The 25,583-nt window shown below is 43.3% G+C and overlaps 2 protein-coding genes across 2 annotated transcripts in view; both read left to right on the top strand.

Annotated features, from left to right (window-relative positions):
* Window positions 1-300: 300 nt before the first annotated feature.
* Window positions 301-6,470, top strand: aph1b (APH1B gamma secretase subunit). Its single transcript, XM_069165705.1, has 6 exons — window positions 301-608; window positions 1,647-1,817; window positions 2,381-2,454; window positions 3,472-3,594; window positions 3,924-4,051; window positions 4,926-6,470. The coding sequence occupies exons 1-6, from the start codon at window positions 496-498 to the stop codon at window positions 5,091-5,093; spliced, it is 777 nt and encodes a 258-aa protein (XP_069021806.1). The 5' UTR covers window positions 301-495; the 3' UTR covers window positions 5,094-6,470.
* Window positions 6,471-16,450: 9,980 nt separating this feature from the next.
* Window positions 16,451-25,583, top strand: part of otog (otogelin) — a 65,756-nt gene continuing 56,623 nt past the window's right edge. The window contains exons 1-11 of the mRNA XM_069165660.1: window positions 16,451-16,532; window positions 16,856-17,013; window positions 18,350-18,471; window positions 18,596-18,804; window positions 19,753-19,883; window positions 20,004-20,110; window positions 21,271-21,380; window positions 22,652-22,777; window positions 23,369-23,477; window positions 23,867-23,913; window positions 24,720-24,865. Coding sequence (XP_069021761.1) covers window positions 16,882-17,013; window positions 18,350-18,471; window positions 18,596-18,804; window positions 19,753-19,883; window positions 20,004-20,110; window positions 21,271-21,380; window positions 22,652-22,777; window positions 23,369-23,477; window positions 23,867-23,913; window positions 24,720-24,865 — 1,239 coding nt within the window. The 5' untranslated portion in view covers window positions 16,451-16,532; window positions 16,856-16,881. The remainder of the gene's footprint in view (window positions 16,533-16,855; window positions 17,014-18,349; window positions 18,472-18,595; window positions 18,805-19,752; window positions 19,884-20,003; window positions 20,111-21,270; window positions 21,381-22,651; window positions 22,778-23,368; window positions 23,478-23,866; window positions 23,914-24,719; window positions 24,866-25,583) is intronic.

Below are 25,583 nucleotides of genomic sequence, written 5' to 3'. Positions count from 1 at the left end.
GTAATCCTGCTGACGGACAAACAAACTGTCCCAAAAACATAACCTCCCTGGCTCAGGTATAGATAAACTTGGGACTAATGTGAATTTAAAAAGCATTTAAAATATATTTTTTTTTAAAAAGTATGACATTTAGAATACTTTTAAGGCATACGTTGTTTTTTTTTTTTTTTTTAACATATATATTCTACATATGTTTCTATGTCTGTTTATTTGGTTACTTCCTTTCAATAAAGTTTTTTTTTTTTTTTTTGATGGGCGTGGGCGGTTGTCGGTCATGTGAGGGGGGTGCGGTGACGTCACGACAGCCCTGTGACACACTGGCGGCGGCGGCGCATCACCGGCTAACGATTAGTTAAAAGTTAAAAGATAAACGCGTGTAAATCGCTGTTTTTACGGAACTAGACGAGTAGCTTTAGGTCTCTGATTTGTCTTTAACCTTCCCCCACCCTCCCCCCCACCACCCCTCCTCCACCCTCCGAGGCCCGGACAGCCAAAATGACGGCTTCGGTGTTTTTCGGCTGCACCTTCATCGCCTTCGGCCCGGCCGTCGCGCTGTTCCTGTTCACCATCGCCCGGGAGCCGTTGAGGGTCATTTTCCTCATAGCAGGGTGAGAATACAACTTTTAACTCGTCGTGGGCACTTGAATGTATCACAGCGGGAGGGGGACACCGACGGAAACCCCCCCCCCCCACCCCGGTGTTTACCGGAGCTAGTTCACGAGCAAAGCTAACCGCTACGTCAGCTAGCTCGAGCGGCTACCGTGAGGTTCCATTTTCGGACATTCAGCTCTGAACTATAATAATCTGTTTATACTGAAAACAACAACAACAACAACAACAACAACAGTATGTGACCGTTCAGCCTCTCGTGTATAAACCAACACCTGGATACACACACACACACACACACACACACACACACAGTCCAGATTTAAAGTACTTTATTGGTGCGTTTCCATTTCACGCAATTTTATACGTTAAACTCTTCTGCGTTTCTCTGACAGCACCAACAGCTGTTTAGATGAGGATTTAACACAATGGTTTAAAATAACAAACTGTTTCACAATTAATAATCTAATGATGGGATAAATAATGATAAGAGGAACCAAACCAAGACTTTCATACTTTTAATAGTTATGTACTTTTACTTTTGTAGGATTCAAATGAACACGTTTGTCAAATTCAGGCCAGAGATTTTGTTTTTTTATTTTTCTAAAAGTGAATAGACTTAATGAAAAGCGGGATTTTGCCTTTTTGAGACTTGTCGTTAGGGAGTTTTTAAGAAGTTTTGTTGGTTCTGTATGATTGTTATTATTTTTCACTTATATTATTTAAGTTATATCTATCTATATATATATATATATATATATGTATACTGTTATACAAGTTGTATTCTGGTGAAGCACTTTGTAAAAACTAACTCTGCAAACGCTGCTATACCAAATCAACTTAACATATAAACAAAAAAAAAGAAATGAATGAAGTCAGTGCAGATTTTAGGGCACATCGGAATAATAATAATAATAAAAAAATAACACTAATAAATGCCATAAGTTGCTTATAAATACATGAATGCTCCACCTGCCTCCTCCTGAGCTTTTGTTTCATTTGTTTTTGTGTGTGTGTGTTTTAAATCCCTCTTTCAGGGCGTTTTTCTGGCTGGTGTCGCTGCTGCTGTCGTCCCTGGTTTGGTTCATCTCGGTCCAGATCAGTAACAAGGAGAGCGTGGCGCAGCAGAAAGGTCTGCTCATCTTCGGCGTGGTGCTGTCCGTCCTTCTGCAGGAGACCTTCCGCTTCGCCTACTACAAGCTGCTCAAGTAAGTCGCTGACTAAGTTTGACGGGTTTTAAAAAAAAAAAAAATTATTTACGCTTTCAAAGCAGAACGACACAAAACGATCCGTTGTGTTTTTTCTGAATAGTTATTCAAGTGGCAAAGCGACCAATCTGCAACCGTCTCCAAAGGAAACAGATTTTAAAAAAAAAATTATTATTATTGTTTGGTAGTACGAATCTAGATTTCGACATTTAGGCTTTTTTTTTTTTTTTTTTTTACATCGCGTAAAAACTAAAAAACTGAATTGATCAAATAAATTCGGCGTATCACCCCCGCTGTAGTAAGACAGAAACAACAAACTGTTGCAGCTTTCTTTTTAAACACCTGAAAGGTCAGGTGGAGTTTTTGTGTCGTCTTCTGAGTTTGAAACTTCAATTTCAATGATGACATCATCATCATCATCATCATCATCAAACTCCCCCCCTGCTTTGTTGTTTCCCCGGCGTGTTTTTACGTACTCGAGCTGTTTGTCCCAGTTTCTCTGACGTGTGTGTGTGTGTGTGTGTGTGTGTGTGTGTGTGTGTGTGTGTGTTTTCTCCCTGCAGGAAAGCCAATGAAGGCCTCCTCACTCTCAGCCAGGAGGAAACCATGCCCATCTCCATACGGCAGCTGGCCTACGGTACAGTTACACATTCATTGTTTCACCCGGTATCATATCAGGCGACAGATCAATCGATTACCAATTATTTCTTGACAATTTTTCTGACATCGAAAGTTGAGATTTTTTTTAAAGTTCTGATTGAAAATAATGGATGTTGTTGGTTGGTTGTTGTTTTTTTTTTTTTAAAGCGTCCTTGTCACTAAAATAAAACATTAAATTCCCTTTTTTTTTTCTCAGTTTGTTCTAAACAGTCTGTGCGTTAAGATTAGAGACGTTTTTAAAGGGGAAAAAAATACAAATTTGTCGTCTGGACAATGAAAGATTAAAAAATATTAAGCAGACACGGAGGAGCTAAAAGAATAAGATGCAGTTGCGTCATTAAAAGCGTGGAGTCGGCAGTAATATATAAAAAAGTTTCCTATTGTGATGGTGGCAATATTTTGACTTGCTGGCAAAATGATGTGTTCAACTTAAGCTCCACGGTGACAGAAGTTAAAAAGTAATATGCTCGTTTTTACTTGATATCTGAGGGCAAACATATTAAACACTTATTTTGTTGCAATCATATATTCTTGAAGTTAACAATGAAATATTTTTCTGTATTTTGTCATATCAAGAGTGTCGTGATCTCAGAAAATGCCCTCCTGAAATATCGAGATACATCTTTTTTTTTTTGGAGCTGTACTGTAGAAACTCATTCATCATAAGACACACACACACACACACACACACACACACACACACACACACACACACACACGTTGTGATAACGATCCCTTAAATCTTCCTTCATAAAGTTGGAACCGAGATATTGAACGAGGCGGCTCGGAGTCGAAAAATGTGTTCTCCGTTCCCAGATCACCCCGAATGTGTCTTTTTAAAAAACAATTTTTTTATAATAATTTCTGCGCTGCGTTTTTCTTGTTGCCGATTGGTTGAAATTTTGTATTGTGACGAGCTAATGTCGTAAACACAAACATCCCTGTGAATGATCTCCGGACTCATTTCGTTCCGGTCTTGTCGTCTGCGTTTCAGTGTCGGGCCTCGGCTTCGGCTTCATGAGCGGCGCCTTCTCCGTGGTGAACATCCTGGCCGACTCGGTGGGACCGGGGACCGTGGGGATCCACGGAGACTCTCAGCACTACTTCCTGTCCTCAGGTACCGACTTTCCCCCAAATTTGCCCGTCTTGTATTTCAAAGTTGTCGTGATGCGTTTTGGCGTCCGGTCCGCCTTTTTTAATTTTTTTTTTTAAATGTGTCAGTCCGTCACTGCAATCACTTCATGTGAAATGTTCCTCTTGTGTGTGTGTGTGTGTGTGTGTGTGTGTGTGTGTGTGTGGTTTGTCGAAAGGAATTCTGGGAAATGCAGGAAATGACCGACCAATTACGGCAAAAATGTGAACGTGGAAAGACTTGTCTTTGATCAAATTTATATGTTCATGGATTGTAACTTTTTGTTGTTGTTTTTTTTGCTGCCTTCCTTCCAGCCTTCATGACGATGGCCATCATCCTGCTGCACATGTTCTGGGGCGTCGTCTTCTTCGACGCCTGCGAGAAGCAGCGGTGGTGGGCGGTGGCCGCCGTCGTCATCAGTCACCTCGTGGTGTCCTGCCTGGTGAGTGGGAGGGGGGGGGGCTACCCGGGGGGGTGGATTTTAAAATTCACGTAAAGGCCGGAAAATACGTCTTTGTTTATGTGTCTAAACCAAAGACTGTATGTAAAAAGTGTTCGTAGCTTCCGGGTCTGAAAAAATTGACAGCGAAGTCTCTTAAGCTGCAGTACCACCGAGGGCCACTAGAGGTCGGCTCCAAAAAGCCTCCGGCTCCATAGACTCCAATTCAACTATAAAATTCTCCGTCAATACAAGTTTCTACTTGAGTTATCTCTGTGTTTTTAGCTAAAATCGCTTCTTATTAGTTTTCTGGAGGTCCAACTGAAAATAGTCCGTCATTAATTTGAAAATAAGCTTCAAAAAGATCTGTTTTTGGGGGGGCCGTGTCTGTGATTGACAGGCCTGTGATTCAGTCAGGTTACAGCTATCGGTGGGCGGGACTTAGTATCGTCGGGGTTTCCAATCAGATCGAGTGAGCTCGCCCAAATATGGTCACCTCCTCCTCCGAACCAGCAAAGAGGCTCGCCGGCCCCAAAAAAAAACAAACTCGATGCTTCATGACTACAAATAAATACGTAGATCTGGACAGACGAGGTCGTAAAGTACAACCTGACCGGTTAGTGAAGGCAGACGACCACCACGAGGCGGTAACTCCAGTTTCTGTTTTCTATCAAAATTGGACCAAACAAGACCCCGTAAGGAAAACGACACCTTTTTCACCTTCGTCGAACTAATCGACCGAAGCGAGGAAAAAAAAAAAAGAAGCAGGAGCCAAATCAGGAACTCTGCTGACCCCAACATTTTTTTTTTCCTTCCTTCCTTCCTTCCTTCCTTCCTTCCTTCCTTCCTTCCTTCCTTCCTTCCTTCCTTTCCGCAGACCTTCCAGCACCCCGAGTACGTCGGCAGCCTGGTGCCCACCTACGTCATCCTGCTCCTGATGGGCATCTGGGCGTTCTACTCGGCCGGCGGCTCGCTCAGGAACCTCAAGCTCTGCCTCACCTGCAAAGACAAGGACTTCCTGCTGGCCAACCACCGGCCCAGATAACGCAGCACGGCGGGGGGGAAGAGGGGGGGGAGTGGGAGGGGGGGGGTAGCAGTGTGCGGGACTCTCACACAGAGTTCACACACACACACACACACACACACACACACACACACACACACACACACACACACACACACACACACACACACACACACACACTCTCTGAACAACACTGAAGAAGGCGTGTTAACCCTTCGAACATGCTTGTCCCCCCCCCCCCCCCTTTCCCCTCTTTCCCCCCAGGAGGTATTTCACCATCTTCAATCTGTAAAAAGCGGTGGACTAACATTATTTAGAATATTCATGAATCATATCCGACAGCTGGTAGCGTCCCCGTGTTCGTTTGACGATTTAAAAAAAAAAACAAAAACAAAAAAAAGTCAGAAGACGTTCCCCGCTCGCTACAACACGTCGCCGGCTCGCCGTACGCCCATGTTTTTTCCCCGCCTCCTTCGGGGGTCAGAGGTTACGCACGTAACCTCCGGTCTAAAATCGGCGACGCTCTTCACGTTCACCTTCTGTCGAACGCTTCATATCTTTCCACGTTCATCCTCTATGAACAACACTTTCTGTATATAATTATACTTTTTTTTGTTTTTTGATTACCTGATGCGTAGATAGCGAAAACCTTGTTTTTTTTTTTTTCTTTCGCGACTCGTGATCCGCCGTCTTTCGTTTCCGAAGGAGAACTCGCCTTTCGACTTCTTAAATGGGAAAAAACAAACAAAAACGAGTCACGAGAGATGACGGATGTTTGTGTATTTTAGGGCATAAATTTGAGAATCTTAAAGACGACAAATTCTGGGTTTTTTTCTCACTTTTCTTGCTTTTTAGCAGTTAAAAAAAAAAAAAAGTCTCCGGATAATCAAGTCCTTATTTAAATCAAACTCTGCTTTCGGTTTCTTTTGCAGATTAGCTGACAGCGTCTTTATTTATTTTTTTCACCAATTCTCTGTGCACTCAAACGCACCACGACTGAGAGCAGATGAAGTGTTTGCTCGGTGATCTTTGAATGTTCACTTTATTTGTTGCCTTTTTAAAAAAAAAAAAAAATGTTTTAGTCGTTCGAGTCGACGCGAACGTTCGTGAACTCTTCTTTCTTTACACCTGATTTTTTTCTTTTTTGTTTGTTTTGTTGTCTATCTACTTTGTACAGTTTGTATAGATTACAGTCTGTGACGGGACGGTTGTTAGTTAAAGATGTGAACCGGAACATTTGGTGTTCAGCGTGTTGATTTCCTGTTCGCTTCAAATTTCGGGTCGTTCGGACGTATTAGAGACGACACTAAAGTTCTCAGTTTATTAGGTACACCGAGCTAAAAAGGCTAAAACCGTCTAATACAACATTCCTGCAATAAATCCTACCTTCATATGAAAGTCGTGATGTTCAGTTTTATGTTTTATTCTCTTGCAGAAGGAACTGTGGTCACTTTGAAGGACGCAGTTTGTGGTGCTTCTGTTAAAAAAAAACAACTGAAATAGTTTTAGATGATAATATTAAACAGCCAAATCATCCAGAATTCTTTTATTTAAACTATCAAGAATGAACTATGGTGGAAAAAAAGTGCAAAAGTCCTTTAGTTTCATATCATTTTGAATCTTAGGTGTCCTCAGATCTGCCTCACAGAAAATCATAAAACCCCATAAATCTAAAATACCAACTGCATTCATAGAATTATAGAGATTACACACAAGCAAAGAGTTATTAGTGAACTGAAGGGTTGTTGAGATTTTGCTGAAACTTTTATTCCTCGTGTTTAGTTTTAACTTAAAAAAGCAACTCAATGTCTAAATGGTGTTGGTGCCTTTACAACTAAAACATTTGTTTAATTACTTTTACCACATTCACGACATCTTTCCAACATCAGGTCAAAATCTTTTATTTCTTCAGTGCTTGGCTTAGCTTCAGTTTATGTTTATTGCTCAGTAGCGCTAACACACGAGTCGGCAGTTTCCTGCTTGGCCCGGTCGACTGTAACGTCAACAGCTGTGTGAGACGACACAACGCTGTCACGTTAAGCAGGTGGGTGTCGAAGGATGCAGTGTGCTTTGGGATTTAGTGCCATCTAGTGGCGAGGGGGAGGAACTGCAGCCATCTGAACAATGAAAAAACGAGAAGGTCCCCGTTTAGATCCAGGGTGTTTTTTTTGTTTTGTTTTGTTTTGTCCCTTCTGGGCTGCCGTAAGAAACATGGCGGTGCAACATGAAGAAGGACCCGCTGCCTGTGTGGATATAAAGAGTTCATTCTGAGGTCATTAAAAACATAATGCCAAATTAAATTCAGGTGATTATACAGGAATGAAAACAATGTAAATAATGTCTTTCATAGATCCGTCTTTTGCGGGGAATTTATTATTATTATTATTTTTTTTTTTTTTTACATATTTGAATTACTGCTCTGAGTGACGTTTTTTGTCTTTTGTCTTTTTTTTTTTGCATTTTTGTCGCATCCTGTTTTCTTTTTTTGTTACCTGCTTTTTCCCCCCCATAAAGCAGGAAACTGCCCAGGGAACGTCTGAGGACCTGCAGGGGCACCGACAGCCACAGGTTGACCCCCCACATATAACTTTGGTTCTACAGAACTAAGATTACCACCAAAAACAAAAATATTCGGTGCGTCTGAGAGCTGTTTCCTTTTTAAGGGATTTAGTGATTATTTTTGGACGATAAAGCAGGAATATATGGAAGTCATGTTTTTTTTTTTTTTCTTCTCTCGCTCATAAAATGTAAAAAAAAAATAGGGATAAAGTTTCACGATTATTTTCATAAAGTTCAGTTAAATTTAAATATTCTTATCTTGTTTTATTTTTTTCTGTTTACCATCATAGAAAACTACAAAAAAAAATCCAGCAAAATATTCACATCTGAGAATCTGCTTGTTATTTTTTCTGTTTTGTAATAAAACAAATCTCAGTTTTTAGGGGATGTTAGATTAGTTTATTGGCTCGTGTTCACTTCTGATTCCAAACATTTAAGCCAGCAGTAATCGCTTCAATTTCTCCTCTTTGAGTGCCGGCTGGTTTGCTGGGTGCCTTTTGGGGAGGGAAATAATGAAGGTTGGTTGTGTACGGTAGAGGTCGGAGGTCGGAGGTCAAATCCAGCCACGGTTTTGTCTCCTTAAAACTCCGAACCTCTTTCTAGGAGTCGGGACGTTTTTGGAGGGCGGGATGACATCTTAATTTCATGCAGAAAACAATCGCTCATCTCATGGAAACCTTTTTAAATGAGCGGTCTCCAGGGGCACAATGCAGGCGCCAGCTCTCCTGTATGGTGTGTGTATGTGTGTGTGTGTGTGTGTGTGTGTGTGTGTGTGTGTGTGTGTGTGTGTGTGTGTGAGATGAAGCTGAAATCCTCGTGTGAAGGATGCTTCACCTTTCACGACTGTAAATATGGACCACGGAGCTGCAAGTGTGTGAGATTAAAAGATTTTAATCTCACGGAAATCACGGCCACTTTTTCACGTCGCCTCTTCAAAAACAAAACAACCTTCCCCTCCTTTCTGTCCCCCCCTCCCCCCTTTCCTCTCCCCCTCCCCTCCCAGGTCCCGTTTCCATTTATGAAAGCAGACACCTACATGGCCGGGCCGCACAAAAGCCTGCTCGGGGTCTCTGAGGGCTTCAGTCAGTCAAAGGCCCTTTAAAAAAAAAAAAAAAAATATCTTTTTTTTATAGTTAGAGGGCAGACAGACAGGCAGGAAGCGTTTCCTCTGTCGAGAAAAAAAACAGACTTTCACATGCAAATTACGGGTCCGTGACACCGAGGTCACCCTCCACAATATTTGACATCTCACTCCTGGGGTTTGTGTTTCCTATCGGGTGTGTTTCAGGTTCAGATCAGGCAGTCACGGTCTCGATCGGCAACCAGAGAAGCAACGTAACAAAACCCCCCAAAAAACGACCATAATGTAAAAGGCTCCTCTTCTAAGGCTTAAATGTTTGAAATCATCAATGAACACATCCCTTAGAAAGTATTTTAAAAAAATAAATAAATAAAAAGTATTACAATGCAGAAATGTGTGTAATCAACGATGTCTAATCATGAACGAAATCTCCAGCCTACTGCGTGTTCACGTTTTGGCCTGCAGGTGGCAGCAGAGAGAAAGTCCCCAATCCAAATCTTTTTAATGTTTTTCCCGTTCTTTAAGTACGTTCATGTTTTTTTTTTTTTTTTTTTTTTTTTTTTACTAATGTCAAGCAGATTGATGCAAACGCACAACGAGAGCAAGACAAAGCACGTACAGCTTTAAATACGACATTCATTCTTTGGAGTTTTTCCCGTTTAGGTGCCAAAATGGTTCCTCTGTTGCTCATATAGTCAAGTTTTAATGCTCTTTCATAAAAAAAAAAAAAAAAATTCTAATTTCACTGGTGGAAGAAATAAATATCAAAGTATTAGAGCAATGTAAAAATACTTCATGATGAGGAAAAGTCCTTTTAAAAGTATGTAAAACCTCAAGTAAAAGTATAGAAGTGTTAGTTTACAGTACAAAAACCACAGTAGTGACCCATCATTTAGATGATTAAAACTTAAATGTGTACACGGCTAGAATCTGGTCCTCAATAGTGGTGGAGGAAATATTCAGAACCTTGCATAAAAATATTAAAACTACAATAAAAAAAACCAACAACAAACAAAATGCTGTTTGGTTTACCCAATTATTTACAATAAATTAGAAAAAAATAGTTTTTAAATGAAAGGAAAAGAAGCTTTATTTTTGCTTGAAAAATTAAATGAATATTTTGTTAATTGACTAATTGATTGTATATACTCATTAGTAGGTTCATTTATCATTTTTAATAATATTATGTGATATTCTATCAGCTTTTATATGTTGCCCTATGCAGAAAATCCATTTTGGAAATAAGGCTGACTAACTAAAGCTGCAGATAATTGTCGAGGAGTAAAAATCATAATATTAATAATACAAATTCCTTGTTTTTTATGATATTAATCAATATTACTGTGTTTACATTGAGTTCTTATGTCATATCTTATCATACTTTTTTATTTTCCATGATAATTTCCATTCCCTCCCTCTCGCTGCTGTGATGCTCTTCCGGCTGTGGACCACCAGGGGGTGCTGTTCTAATTGCTCACGCTCAGGTTCAAGTTCCCTTGTTGTAAACAGAGCTCTCAGTTATGTTTGAATAAGATTAAAATAGTTTATTTAAGCCTAATACTATTTAATTAGGACTACGGTGTGTTTATTTCATGTTCTAATCTGAATTTGATCTCCAGCTCTTCTTCCAGTGAGTGTCTTTTTTTTTTAAAAAAGTCAGATGGTGGCTATTTTGTTTTCTGCCAGCAGGTCAGCCCCCCCCCCCCTCCGCCCCCTCCGGCCTCCGGGCTCGGCCCCGCCCCTCCCGTCGGCGCGGCCCACCTGTGCATATTTTATGTTAATGAGCAGGTGCATCGGTTCTTGAGGCGCGCGGAGGGCCGCTCGGGGGATGAGCCGGATGGAGCAGCTCGGGGAGCAGCGGGAGTCCAGCCGGAGGGTTTTCACCAGGTGATGCTGTCCAAACCCGACTGACTGCGGATCCGCGAAACACGAATGGATCCCTATTTAAGACGGAGCTGGAAAAGGCTTCTTCACTTATTACCTTTGTATTTTATCCTAATTTATCAAGGTGAGTCGCCTCTCGAGCTGCTGCTGCTGCTGAAGCCGCACGAGGATGAAGTGTGATTTTTATGACTTGAAAGTGGAAAATACAGAACCAAATTCCAAATGATCAAATATTGATCCACAAATACACAAATACATGCGTTGATGTGGCAGCTCAGTGTCTTCATCTGACTTGTTTGTTTTTTTGTTCGTCTCCATATATTGGAGTCACATCGACTTTCTCAATTTTAATTGATTAATTCTGTGTATTTATTTTCCTTGAATTCAGCGCATCTTTCCCGGAGTGTTGAGAGAGTCAACGTTTCTAACTGGGATGAATTTAATAAGTGAGTTATTTTTGTTTACATCTAAATAGCACCGCATTGGTTTCATTGTTTTTATTATTTGATGTTATCTACATTATAGCCTGTTTTCTTAATACTGGCAAATTTGTCACAATTGTCATTTTTATTCATGCAAATTTCGAATAATTGAATTACAATTACGAGTTATATTACGAACAATAACCAAAGTTATAGGCCAAGCTGGGGCTGAAATGATCGTTTGATCATCATTCAGCTGCAAATCAAAAATGTACTTATTGCTTTTAAAATGTGAATAACTGATGATTTTTTTTTTTTAAATTTAAATTTTTTTTTTTTTTACTATTGGTCAGACAAAATATACATTTTCACTATGGAATATATCTGCTTTAGTTCTATGGAAATGTCAAGGTGGCATTAATCACTATTTTCAATTGGATATTTAGAAGAAAAAAAAATGGATCACCAGTTGCAGCCCCAGAGGAGCAGGCGGTTTATTTTGTTGTTGTTGTTGTTGTTTTTTGGCGGGTTGTTTGGTGGTGGGCTCCTGGTTTGTTGGTGGGTTTTGTGGTGTCTGTGTCTGTGTGTGTGTGTGTGTGTGTGTGTGTGTGTGTATGTGTGTGTGTGTGTGTGTGTGTATATGTGTGTGTGTGTGTGTGTGTGTGTGTGTGTGTGTGTGTGTGTGTATATGTGTGTGTGTGTGTGTGTGTGTGTGTGTGTGTGGTGGTGGTGGGAGGAGGAGGAGGAGGAGGGGACGCCACAGCGAGAACAAACCTCTCCTTGTTCTCTCTGTCCCAGCAGCGGGAGCAGCAGGATAAAGCAGCAGAAATGGGACACCGCTTCCCAGGGAGGGCAGGTAGGCCGCCGCATTGATCATTGATGCTGATGGAAGCTGCTTCGGGGCGGCAAGCACATCACCTGAAGGGCTTTTATTCCTATAATATTATACCCAAGTGTTTCCCAATTAAAATTGTATTGATATTTCCAATGTAAACTTAAAAAAAAAAAAAAAAAAAAAGCCAACTATATCCTGATATATATGAAAATGTAAATATATACACAAGCATTATACATATATATATAAAGAGCACATTCTCAACATTTTTTCAGAACTGTTTGGAGTTTAAAAAGTGGCAGCTGTTATTTAAAAAAAATAAAATAAAAAATAAAAATAAATATATATATATAATATAAAGTGATTATTATTCGACATTTTTTGTAATTTTGTAGGAAAAGCTTTTTTTTTTTTCCTAAATGTCACCGGTTGAGTACAAGCGGGTCTAAATATGGTTTTCTATACGTCTCTCAGCATAAAAAAACTTATACATTTCCCTTGAGGTCGGGCTGAGATCGAGAGCAAATTTTGAAAATGTACATTGCCCCCCCCCCCCCCCCCCCCCCCCCCCACCACACACACACACACACACACACACACACCACCACCACTTCATCCCGTCGAAGAAAAGTTGCTCCGCAGTGGCATTTGTTCCTTCGGAAAAAGAAGACAAGTGAGGGAGTCCCAGCAGGGATATACAGTGGCCGCTCTGTTGTCTCGCTCGTCCTCTATCAGAGCTGCCATCAGCCCGAATGCGGTCGCTTCTTTTTGTCCCGCTTCCCTTTGGCATCGAGGGCGGCGTGAGAATCCGCTCCGAACTATAGGACCCTCCTGAACCCAACAAAGCAATTAGTAGCGCGGGGTCGCGGGTCACGGGTATAAAACGGAGACGCCCCGCCCCGCCCGTATCTCGGCGTCGCATCTCGGATAGCGCTGGGTTTTGGCTTTCGCGAACGCTGGAATCGGTGCTTCGTCGACAATCCCGGGTCGTCTCGCGGCCCCGTTTGATGTTTTGACCCACATCTCACGTACTCATCGACGATTAATAATTCACGGTCGCGCCTAGCGCTCGCCCTCGCCATCTGCTTTGTTTCCGGCTCTTTGAGATGAAAGCCTGGGTTTGAGATCTCGGGTTATCCAGGGAGGCCCAAAAAATTTCGTAAACGAGGTCGGACTTACGGTTTCCGAATGATTTATTTTTTTAATGGTAAATATTCAGTTCATCAATATCTTAAACATTTTTGTGCCACATATGAAGCGGAGAGCTTCTGATTTCGACGACTCTACGTTGGTGAAGTTGGACCTTGTCGACCCCTTGTTGGGTATCTCGAACAATAATCATAAAGGGAAAAAGGCACATGGGGGGGGGGGGGTGTTCAGGGGTTTGTCGACCTGGATGGGAGTCTCAGGGGCGCCATTAACGAAGGCCGGATGACAGGTTCTTTTCTCTGGAAGCCTCTTCTTTTTTCCGCCCTCGGCCCCGTCGCCGCCAGTCGGATCTCCGGTTTGGCAACAGCCGGCGTAATTCTGGGAGGAATTTTTAGCCCCCAACAAAACATAGAATTGTAAAAAGTCTTACATTTTAATCCAATCTTTATTAATCCGTCACCCGAGAGGCGAGCTTGTTTTCCAGATTTGCGTGATATTAAATTAATCTTACAGAATTAATTAAACCAATCGGACTGCGTTACAAGGACTTCATTTTGATTTGATGAAGTTGGCTCTTTGGTGTCTTTGCCAAACGGTGCCAAGGTCCAATATGAAAAAGATCAAATTTAACGTATTTAACGTATGAATGGTTGCACACCGCTGATACGATCTCTCTCTCTTTGAAGGACCTCCAGACAGCAGCTGCTGTGTTAGAAACCAACTCATCTGCCTCCGGTCAGTCGCTGATCAGCCGGGCCGATGCGTCCAACCTGACGTCCAACCTGACGTCCTCCGGTGCAGGGAGGACGCCGAACGCTTCACGGACCCTCAGCTCTGACCGATCACCTGCAGTCACGGCAACACCTCGTCAAACGGCATCAAGAACAATGTCATCCGGCCAATCAGCAGGCAGTACAACACAAACCAGCCAGTCACAAACCAGCCCAGTGCCAGCCAGTCAATCACCTGACAACCCAAAACAAACCATCCAATCACCAGGCAGCACACCAGCATCTGGTCAATCACCAACCACAAAAGCACCAGTCAGCCAATCAGAAACCAGCCCAGTACCAGCCAGTCACTCATCAACCAGCCAATCACCCGCCAGCACAAAACAAACCAGCCAATCAGCAACAACCACAAATCCAGTCAGCAGATCACCGAGCCACACGGCACACACCGGCCAATCACCAACAACCTCGGTATCAGTCAGCCAATCACCAGGCAGCAAAACACAAACCGATCAGTTGCCAACATCCACAGCACCGTCTAGCCAACCTGCAACACGTACGGTAACATCCCACCGATCACCAGGCAGTACAACACCACCCAGCCAATCACCAGGCAGTACAACACCATCGATTCAATCTGTAACAAAGACAGAACTCCTCAACCAATCACAAGTCAAGACAGTACCGGCCAGCCAATCACCAGGCAGTACAACCCTAGCCAGCCAATCGCCAACAGCATCAGGCAGAAAATCATTAGGCAGCACCACTACAGCCAACCAATCATCAACAAGTACAGTAAAGTCTAGCCAATCACCAGCAAGCACAAAAGCAGCCAGCCAATCACCATCCAGCCACACGCCAGCGATCCAATCAACAACGGTTTCAAAGACATCAAACCGTTCCTCGCTCACCTCAACATCCTCTAACCAATCACGAGCCACTTCAAAATCAGCCGATCAATCCGTGACGGGCTCCAAAACTTCACACCACATATCACACAGCTTAACATCGAAGAACCAATCGCAGGCGAGTTCAGCACCGTCCGACCAATCACCGGCCAGTTTGGTACCATCCCACCAATCGTCGCCCGGTTCACCGTCACCAGGAAGCGCAGGTTTTCCACCAGACGAGCGTCCAGTTAATGTTTCGCTGCCGACCAGGCAGGCGAAGGAGGCCCTGAGGTCACGGAGGATCCCAGGTAGGTTCACCTGTGCTGAATGAAGGATGAACGGATGAATCAGTGAATGTGCGAAGACGTATTCACTATTCGTGTTGCTTTTAATGTGCAGATTTTATGCCCATTTTCAATTTCTGCATCCAAAATAAAACTTCAGAAGAAACAAAGAAATTGGGAAAAAAACAAACAGCTAACACTTAGTTGATATGGATAATAATAATAATAATAATAATAACAACACTCTTCCCTCTTCAAATTAAAACATTAAGCAGGTAGAAATGTGACCGTCATCATGGGTTCAACATTGTTTTCCACTGTTTGACGTTCGCGTAGTGCTCTTTTATTTTGCGTCGCCTTTTTGCATAATTAGACCCAACAACGTTAATTATTCTGCAGCGGCTCCTCATTTTTCAACCAGACGGACAGAAAAGATAAAAAAAAAAAGAAAAAAAAGAAGTTAATTATCATATTCTTCTTTTAGATTTCCTGGAAATTTGGCTTAAATCTGCTTTATTTGGTTGGAGGATTTTTTATTTGAACTCGGCGATAGTTTCTCTTTTTTGCGACGCACACTTTCTAAAACTACACATAGTTGCTTCAGCAAAGTACTTTTGGGAAAGTTGCTGTGTTGCGGAGAGTCAGATGGATGCTAATAAACCGAGCTTAATTTAAGACTGTAACTCGGGGAAAACAGCTGGCGCCCGGAAAATACGCACGCATTTGAAATTTACTTTGTGATTTGTTTCGTCTGTACGCCAACAAGTCAGCGTGACTGTCTTCCCTCCTGCTTCCAGTCTTCAGGCCAAGCTGATAGCTTCTATATATGAAATGATATGAATCTGGTAAATGAGCCCTCTGTCCTGAAAAAGGAAACTACGTCATCCGTTGAGTTGGAGTTTACTTGACATTTGCTCCGGCTAACAAAAAAAACAAAAAAATGTTGATAATGTCCCTTCAAACAGAAACGAAGCCCTCTGTTGAGTGAAGTAAAATAGCTTTTATCGGACCCCCCTCCCCCCACTCCTCCCTCCCACCACCACCACACACACACACACACACACACACACACACACACACACACACACACACACACACACACACACACACACACACACACACACCAGACCTCTTTATCGTACCTGTGCTCGTGAGGGACGCGGCTGACTGGGCAGACAAGCTGTAAGCCCAGAGAGCAGACGGTGTTACCGCTGGACGAGGAACCACCGTTTGGTGGTCGGTGGTGCGTTCAGGGAACCCCACCCCACACTTCTACCTCCATACGAGTGCATGACATGTGACATCTGACGGATGGAGACGTAACCTGCAGATGCTCAAAATCAGTCACCCGTTACAGCGGTCGTTAGTTTGGGTATTTCTGCTCTATAAATGTTTTATCTCTGCGATACCCAATAAGTACCAAAAAAAAACAACAACAACAAAAAAAAAACCTCCCTCCCTCCCTGCTGGGATGAGCAGCGGAGTAATTGTTTGTTTGTTTTTGTTTGTTTGTTTACTCCCAGGGGAGCCGTGTGCGTTTCCCTGCCTGAACGGAGGACAGTGCGTTCGCTCGGAGTCGTGTGACTGCAGCTTGTATCAGGCCGCCGGACACAGATGTCAGACAGGTGAAGCTGCACACCTGTCGTTCTTCCTTTTAAAAACCCGCCGCAGTCGTTTTAAAAATACTCCGAAGGAGGAAAAAAAGCATCAAAATCCACCAGTTTGTTCAGATCGGTTAAAGTTGATTTATAATGGCCAAACTTTATTAGGACAATATTCAGATATTAAATTTAAACTGCGGTTTTGTAAATGTTTAAAGTAGTAAAAAAAAAAAAAAAAAAAAAAGATTTTGTGCATGTTTTTAATAAACTTAACAGCTCTTTGGACTGAATTGAAGTGCAGGAAAATTCTTACAATGATCATTTCTTTTCATATTTTTTGTTCCCAGTCCCGAATCCCGGCTTCGAGAGGGAGATGACGTGCAGGACGTGGGGTCAGTACAACTTCGAGACCTTCGACGGCCTCTACTTCTTCTTCCCCGGCCGATGCACGTACACTCTACTGAGGGACTGCGAGGACGCCGCCCAGCCCGGCATCATCGTCCAGGTCAGTCCGGACTGAAATAAATCCCCCCGACTTGAAGCCAGCCCAGAAGTTTTCCGGTCCGACGCCTGCTTCCAGTCGAGGAGCGATTTTGGACTCGACGGGCCTCGTGCTCCGAAACACACACACACACACACACACACACACACACACACACACACACACACACACACACACACACACACACACACACACTCTCTCTCTCTCTCCCTCTCTCCTCTCTGAGGTTCAGTCTCAGCCCGAGGAAAAGATTTGCTCTGAAGATTAGTGAAAGCTATCTGGTTATTAGAGTCAATTACCATTAAATACTGCAATTTACCCACTATGCCTTGAAAGCATCGGCAACAGACCGGGACATTGTTCCCCTGAAAAAGGCAGCAGATAGTGTATCTGTGTTGTGGGAAAACCGAAGCAAACGGGGAGCACAAAACAGATCCGAACAATTTATGATTATTGATTGAACGTTGACATCGGCATCAAAAAATTAAAGGAGGATTTGATTAAAAACGCCACGCTGAAAAAACTACCATAAAATGACCAAAAGAGGTGTTTCTTTTAAGTTCAAGTTACAGCAGTGAACTAAAAAGTGATAATCAATTTCCATAAGAGGATTTTTTTTTTTTGTCGTCTTAAGTCCTCAAAATTCTAAATCTAAAATTTGGTCTCCGCCAAGAACAGGCAGTTTTGCGTCTGTCGCTTTAAGGCGCGTTGATATTAATGGCGTCTTTTTTCTGAGCCAATCACAGGTTTTTCTCGGGTCTTGTAGTTCGCTCGCTCAGCGACCGATTGGTGTTTTTTAATTTCTACAACGTTGGAAACTTTAACAAGTAATCAGTCTCAAGTCATTTGGTTCCTCCTGAATCTTTAATAAGGCAGCGATTAACATCAACTTACGTTGCAAAAAAAAGGCAAAAAAAATGTTATTCTCCGGTCAGTAGTTTTATAGAGAAGTTAGAAAATGGTAAAATGATGTGCCAGCACTCTTTTTGTTTTTAAAAGAAAATCCGATGGATCGGAGGAACGCTTCGACAGCCAAGAGTTCTCTCGCTTGTAAAAATTGCTGTTTAGCAGTCTGGTGTGAAATCTTATACGTCAGATTGTTCTTGAACGCAGCAGCAGGGAAAAGTGTTATCAATTCAGAAAAACTCAAAAATACGTATTTATTCACTATAAGTTGAGGTTTTTTTTGGGGGAATTTAAGTTAGTGGAATAAAAAAGATGAAAAAAAAGTTTTACAGTCAAGAAACGAAGGCAGGTGAATGTTACACTTCAGGCTGATTTATTTCATGAATTTCATGAATGGTGTTTTAAGTCTACGTTGCATCTTGCTGTTTTGCAGGTCCACAATGACCCGAACTGTAGCTCCGCCCCCTACACCTGCCAACGATCCGTCAGTCTCTTCCTGCCGTGGGACGGCGAGGTCCGGCTGCACGCCGCCAACGTGACCTTCAAAGGCCAAAGGTCAGCGGTATTTTCCCTGCTCGCTCTTCGTAACGTTTTATCTGACGTCCTCGCGGGAGGAAAAAAAAAAAAAAAAAAAAAGGCGTCGTCTTCAAACACTCACCGTCTCCGTCTCCGTCTCCAGTCTGCAGCTGCCTCACCACATCCACGACCTGCAGCTGGAGCACATCTCGCAGTACGTGCTGGTGACGCAGCAGCACGGCTTCACGCTGGCCTGGGAGGGACGCAGCGGCTCCGTCTACATCAAACTCAGCCCGGAGTTCGTGGGCAGGACGTGCGGCCTGTGCGGCAACTTCAACGCCGACGTCCAGGACGACCTGAAGACGAGCTACGGTGAGAGCGTCGCGCGTCGGTAACGGGGCGGCCAAGCGGGGATTTTGCGGCCCGAGACGATCGAAGCAACGGAGCGGAACAAAGAGGCCCTCGTGGATCGTTTTTAAAAAAAAATCTCAAACAAACCGTGTACCCGACCGGTTTCTTGTCTTTATGTTCATCGACGACCTTCCAACAAAATCGAAAGAAGAAGACGAACAATTTGAAAATGCATCGAGAAAAAGTTGCACTCGTTTGTTTCTTGCATTTAAAAGGTTGCGGTTCTCCCGGTTTTTGCCGTGTCCCTGAATGCACCGGTTTAACAGAAAAAGCTATTCGATTGTTTAACGCAAAGAAATACGTACTGAAATGAACTGAAACCGATCGCTGCCTGAATAATATCGAAATAAAAGCATATCGAATGCCTTGAAAAATAGTCAACTGTCATGTAAAGCCTCAATCAATCAATCAATCAATCAATCAATCAATCAATCAATCAATCAATCAAACGAACAAACAAACAAGCTATATTTTCCTACATTTTGGTGCAGTTCAAAGAGCTTTACAGATGATTGACAGGCCAATATTAAGTTGTAGACCAGAAAAATTAAATAAATGTGAGAACAAATAAAAAAAAAACACGATTAAAAACAAATTTTAGGAAAACGAGACAGTTTGAGACCGACGCACGCAAGATGATAGCGACAAAAAGAAACGAAGATAGAAAAAAAAAGCTAAAATGACAATAAGAGCGGTAAAATAGACGGAGATAAGAACCAGAAAACTAAAAACGAGCATAAAAATTAGGACAAGATCAGAAGAAAGAGGAATTAAAAGTATGCAAAAGTAACTAAACGGATGATAAGAGGTGTGGAAGGCTGAAGACGTCGGGTTTTCAATTTAGCTAGTTTGTAGTTGGAAAAAAAGCCCGACCGCAGTAAAGACGGACGCTTTTCTCTCGTCTCTCAGGCGTGCTGACCCACGAGATAGAAATGTTCGGGAACAGCTGGGTGGAGACGGATCCACACGGGGAACGATGTCCCGCGGTGACTTCCGGCTTCCCGTCGCCGTGCGCCGCCGTCGAAGCTCACGTCCTGCTGGTAAGACGTCGGATCCTCCCCCCCAAAAAAAAAAACACACAAAAAAAAACCACACTAATGGCAAACGAAAGGACTTTGAGTGGGAAAAGAAACTTTTCCCTTTTCTTTGTGTGCTTGTAGAAAGCGGAGGAGGTGTGCGCCATGCTGCTGGATCCGCCGTTTCAGAGCTGCCACGACTTCGTCAGCCCGCTGTCCTACATGGCCAGCTGCTCCAACGACCTCTGCACGTAAGAGCCACTGATTACGATCTGACGCCTTCATTTCATCTCGATGAAAAGTCAAAACGCGTCGGGAAAAAAAAACCCCCCAAAAAAAACCCAGAAGGGTTAAATATGTAAATATGGTTGTGAAACCACCTTTTTCGAGAGATCTCGTCATAATTCATTGGCAAAAATTGTGTGCCGAGAGTTCCCGGCAAGCGTCCTATATCTGGTGGGATTTTTATTTAAGGTGGCGTTAGATGAAGGTGGAGCTAAAAAAAAACAAAAAAAAAATCATCACCATCATTTCAAATTCAATTTTGTGCACCTGATCAGTTCATGTTTTTTTTCTTTTTTTGAGAGAGAGAGACTAGAGAGCATTTCACTTCCCTCCATGTGCCCCCCCCCCCCCCCCCCCCCCCCCCCACCTGACTCGGCAGGAGGCAGGAAATCTGAGACGTTACAGGTATAAGGAGGGCTGCATCCTCTCCGGGCTCCCGTCCAGTATTTTATACTGGGAACTAGGAGGAAGGAAGCTCAAAGGTGCGGGTGTTGTTGTTGTTTTCTTTTGTTGACCAGATTCGGGTACCTGGTCAGGATGCCTCCTGGGCGCCTTCCACTGGAGGGTTTCCCGGCAAGCCCAACAGTGTAAAAGTGCACGTTTTACACTTTTGGTTTTTCATTTTTAATTATTTTTTGTGTGTGTTTTTTTTTGCCTTTCCGTCCACAGAAGACGACCGTGTGCACTTCTTGTTACTCTCCGGTCCCAAATAGGATCCCACTCAGATCACCACCAGAAAAGACACTCAGTTGTGTCTTTCGGTGGCTCAGGTCCATGATCCCGAACGTGCCCCCCCTCCACCCCCCTCCTCCTCCGCTTCTGGGTAACATTAGCCCCCCTCCCCCCCCCTCCCCGGCAATCTGCTCCTACAACTAAGGACAAACCAGTTTACTGTGTTTCAGAATCAAATTGGACTTTATGAGGCGATTCAACGTCGACGATGCCGCCGCACTCGCAACAAACGTTTTCCAGCCGAAGTGTTTTTTTGTTTTTTATATGTGCAACCCAGTCTGGAAGCTGGATCGACAGTTATTTACTGATCAGTACCCGGCTCCGTAGCCACGCCTCTCCTGGCTCCGCTCAAAGAGTCCTTCTCTGTGGTTTTTTTTTTTTTACTCTGTTGAAGGTCGGGTCCCAGCGGCGATGTGGTATGCCAGGTGTTCGCCGAGTACGCCCGGGCCTGCGCCCACGCCGACCGCCCACTGCACGACTGGAGGCAGCGCATTCCTCAGTGTGGTACGGGGTTGTTGTTGTTTTTTTTTCCAGGTGTTTTTTGAACCCGGTTGCCACACAGAGGACCAAAAAAAAAAAACAACCCAAAAAAAAGCTGCACGGTTCGGTTCTCCGGGGAACGTGGACACGTATTATTTTAAAGAAACAACAACCCGTAGACACACTGGTCTCATGATTATTGGTTAACTTGCAGAAAGACGCAGAGACCACGAAAGAATACAAAATTCGAGCATCTTAGGCCATTTAATGTAAAACTTGCCTTCATCTGTCTATCAAACATATTGCCTATTAAAATCATATCTGCATTTAACTGCGGAACAGTTGACTTACAGGGTAACGGAGGCTCGCTAGAAGGCACAAAATGAATGAATGCTAAATATTTTCAATAATGTATATGATCACATGACCTACTAAATTAATGTTTTTTTTATCAGTATGGCCGAGGACTTGACGTGTGGTAAAGAACCGTTAACTAACGGTTGCCGTTGTAGAACAGACAAGCTAAAGGGCATTCGACTTCAAATTAAACTCTGAAAAAAAGAACAAATGGCAAAATATTTGTCCATTTTGTAGAAAATGTGTCAAAATGTAATCGCAAAATTCAATTTTAATCACTTCAGTGGTGCGGAAACCCAATCAAATGATTGTATTGTAATAGCCCGCTAAAGAACTGTTAGCTTTCCACTTAAAGGGCAAATATTTAAACCTTCATTATACAGTTACACAAAACTTTTCTTTTGGTGATTTGTTTTTGTCTGTTTTGTATAAAATTGTATCGTCATAGCGACTTAACGTAGGCTAAATAACCGTTAGCTGTCCACTGCAGAAGACCTTACGGAAGATTGTGGAACAGAAATGATCAACAGGATCAAAATAAGTACAAAAAATGAGTACAACATTTTTCAGTATTTGATTTATTTATCTATTTTGTTTTTTAAAAAAATTGTCCAAATCCCATTATTTTAGATAAATACAATTTTGGGTACCTGATTTCGCAAGTGTTTGGAAATTTGCAAACAAAACAAAACAAAAAACACTTTATTGATCATATTTTTGGTGTATTTTGAGGACATGACTTAATTAAAAATGTAATCATATCATAACACGTAATTCAACTGAACTCGTGAACTATATTGTTTCAAACAACCTCCAAACCGGCTTCTTTTTTTTTTTTTTTTTTTTTTTTTGATGCGTCTGATTTGCCCGCTCCAAATTGCGCGCGGCGTGTCTTGAACGCCTTTGACATGTATGTTGCGTGTTATTTCTGCGACCAGCGAAGCAGTGTCCTCTGGGACTGCAGTACAGGGAATGCATCAGCTGCTGCCCGGCGTCCTGCAACCTGGAGCGAACGTGCATCGACAGCAAGCTGGCATGCCTGGATGGATGCTACTGTCCCGAGGGTGAGTTCCTACCCACATTCAATAACCATCTTGTTTGTTCTGCTGCGAACACTTCAGATTGGATCCTATATTGTGGTATCTGTTCCCCTGTACATCTACTGTATTCTACTTCCTGCAATTCTGTCTTGTGTTATGACCTTAAAACAAACCGCCTATAACTCCTCAGTTTGATTTGATTTGATTTATTTTGCACAAATACAAAAATAAAAACACAAGATTTTTACAAAATCGCCAAAAAAAGTGGTCTTATTTGAAGCCTCCTAAAAGTTAAAAGTTTACAGTTATAGAAAATATATAATTTACATGCAGAAACGATGTCGCTACATAAAACAATAAAGTCAATATAAAAGCAAAAAGATACGAGTATGGCGACGGATGAGCGTGAGTAAATATTGCAGTTATGAAACAGCAGTTGATTTCGTTTTTTTAAGCACCTTTTCAAGCATTTAATAGAGGAGCAGCTGTTTGTCAGATGGGAGTTAACTTCTAATCCTTCAGAAAAAAAAAAATCCTCCATCTTCCATCTGAATCGTGACGTTTCTGATCCGAATCGCTAATCGCCCGTGCGACCGCGTCATCCGTCCCCCCCAGGTCTGATCTTCGAGGACGGAGGCTGCGTGACGCCGTCCGACTGTCCCTGCGAGTACCGCGGCATGTTTTACCCGTCGGGACAGACGCTGCAGGAGGAATGCAATAACTGGTGAGTTGGTTGTTTACCTCTCTCGTGCAAACAGCTTTGGTTCGGATAATGTTTAGCCCGTAAAAATGTGTGGAGGACGACGACCGGCTTTTGTGATTCAAGATTTTAAATTAAAATAGCATCTCCACGTCATGACCAATCTCGCTTTCCCATAAAACCGTCTTTTGTCCTTTAGATGGACACGTGCGATGTGAGACCATCTTGTATTACATTTCATTAGCATGTATTAAAAAAAAAAAAAAGAAGATATTTTTCTGCAGTCCTTTTAATCTTCTCAGATCTGACCACCTGGGCTCGGTGCGTCCAGTTTCTGTCAGTGATCCTGCTGATTAGCTCAGACCTTTCATGTTCCCAGAGCCACCTGTGGACGTCTCTGCTTTCTGTTTCAGCACATGCGTGGGTGGAGTGTGGAACTGCACCGACTACAGCTGCCCAGGTTGGTGCGCCTTCCCTCTGTGGGCGGTTGAACGTTTGACTCCCGACTGTTTCAGCAGAACACATTCAGCGACATGTGCGGATGTTAAAACTCTTCGGGTTCCTCCTTTAAGACATTTAGAAAGGAATAACCATCGTGGCGAAGGTCGCTGGCGAGTGCGGTGCCAGGAGATGCTTTCTAGTTTGGAAAGAAAGGAGGAGAGACAAAGCAAAGAATCGTAATAAACGGCGAGGAAAACAGGTTTTTCAGGTCACAGAAGGCTGAAGGACACGAGGAGAAGAATACGTCGTGATTTAAACAAGTTCCCGGTGGGCGTGCGAGAAAAAAAGGAAGCTTCCTGTTCAGGGCCAAGAGAAAAGGAGGCGCCCTCGATAAGAGAGAGCCTCCTAGTCGGGACCAAAGGAAGGTTTTACTATTTAGAGATCATGGAAAGACCGAATCTTTTAAGGAGCAAGAACAAGGACAAGAAGTGGGGTAGGTCTCTTGGTTAGGGAGGAAGCGAACCAGCAAGGAAACCAGGAAGGAAAAAAAAACACGTCTATTTTGGGAGCAAAATTTCATGATCGAAGATTTGGAGGTTTTAACTCGATAAATCTGGCAACGTTTATTTAGAAGTTACTTACAGTTACAGTTCATGTTACACGAGAAGTTAAGACGGAAGTTAAGGGGTCTGCGATCTACCCGGTAGATCTACTGGTTGAAGCCCCCCCCCCCCCCCCCCCCCCACACCTCCCCACACCCTCCTTCCCCGGTCTTGTGTCTGAGTGCAGGAAATGACATGAAAATAAATATCCCCCTTTCTACAGGCGAGTGCTCGGTGACGGGCGACATGTATTTCCAATCCTTCGACGGGCGGATCTACACCTTCCCCGCGACGTGCCAGTACGTCCTCGCCAAAAGTCGCAACTCGGGGAAGTTCACGGTCACCATCCAGAACGCCCCCTGTGGACCTGTGAGTGAACATTCATCTGTGTCACTATCCTCTCGTTCAGTTGGGACCTTTTGTTGTTGTTGTTGTTGTTGTTGTTGTTGTTGTTGGAGTTGTCTTGGCCTTCGAAACAAACGTCCAGGAAAACGGCACAAAACTCCTCCCGCTTTAAGCCTCCGCGGTCAAACCCTTTGCTCCGGTTTCGGCTTGCAGGTTGGTGCAATTTGTCCGTCGTGTAGATCATATCATAATTGAAGTGCTCAATAATCCCCCCCCCCCCCCCCCGCTGAGTCGCAGGATCATTTTTATTTTGTTCAAGAGCCACGCCGCGACTGCTCGGGCAGATAACGGACACGGAGGGCGACTAAAAGACTTGAGAGCCTCTTCTCTCTCTCTCTCTCTCTCTCCAAGCCTCCAGTTTCCCAGCAGGCTTTGAACTGCTCAGCAATCAGGAGGGAGGGAGGGGGGGGGGGGGATATAAGATGTCGGCACTCATCAGACCAGAGGCCCAAGACCTCTAACAGCCAAGTGAACAGGATTACCTTATCTGGCCTGACTGACAGAGCTGTGCGCGGCTTTGTAGTGAAGAGGGAGGCGAGAGGGGGAGGGGGGGGGGGTCGGACAGAGAGAAGGTTATGCAAAAACGGGAGTTGAATGATGGGAAGAGGAGGAGGCGGGGGAGGTGGTGGGTGGAGGTGGGTGCTAAAACCTCTCGGCTATGGGGCTCTGCCACTCATGAAAG

Source organism: Embiotoca jacksoni, unplaced genomic scaffold (genome assembly GCF_022577435.1).
Source record: "Embiotoca jacksoni isolate LCO1_2020_lvr unplaced genomic scaffold, fEmbJac1.0.p SCAF_35, whole genome shotgun sequence".
NCBI lineage: Eukaryota > Metazoa > Chordata > Actinopteri > Embiotocidae > Embiotoca > Embiotoca jacksoni.
The sequence above is the reverse complement of the archived record's forward strand: the minus strand, read 5'-3'. Positions and strand labels throughout refer to the sequence as shown.

What these genes read in the sequence shown, in the direction of transcription:
- aph1b (XM_069165705.1), top strand. Translation starts at nt 496, where the DNA reads ATGACGGCTTCGGTGTTTTTCGGCTGCACCTTCATCGCCTTCGGCCCG. An exon ending in GCCTACTACAAGCTGCTCAA is followed by an intron (nt 1,818 to 2,380) that starts GTAAGTCGCTGA and finishes TTCTCCCTGCAG; the next exon opens with GAAAGCCAATGAAGGCCTCC. An exon ending in ACCTCGTGGTGTCCTGCCTG is followed by an intron (nt 4,052 to 4,925) that starts GTGAGTGGGAGG and finishes TCCTTTCCGCAG; the next exon opens with ACCTTCCAGCACCCCGAGTA.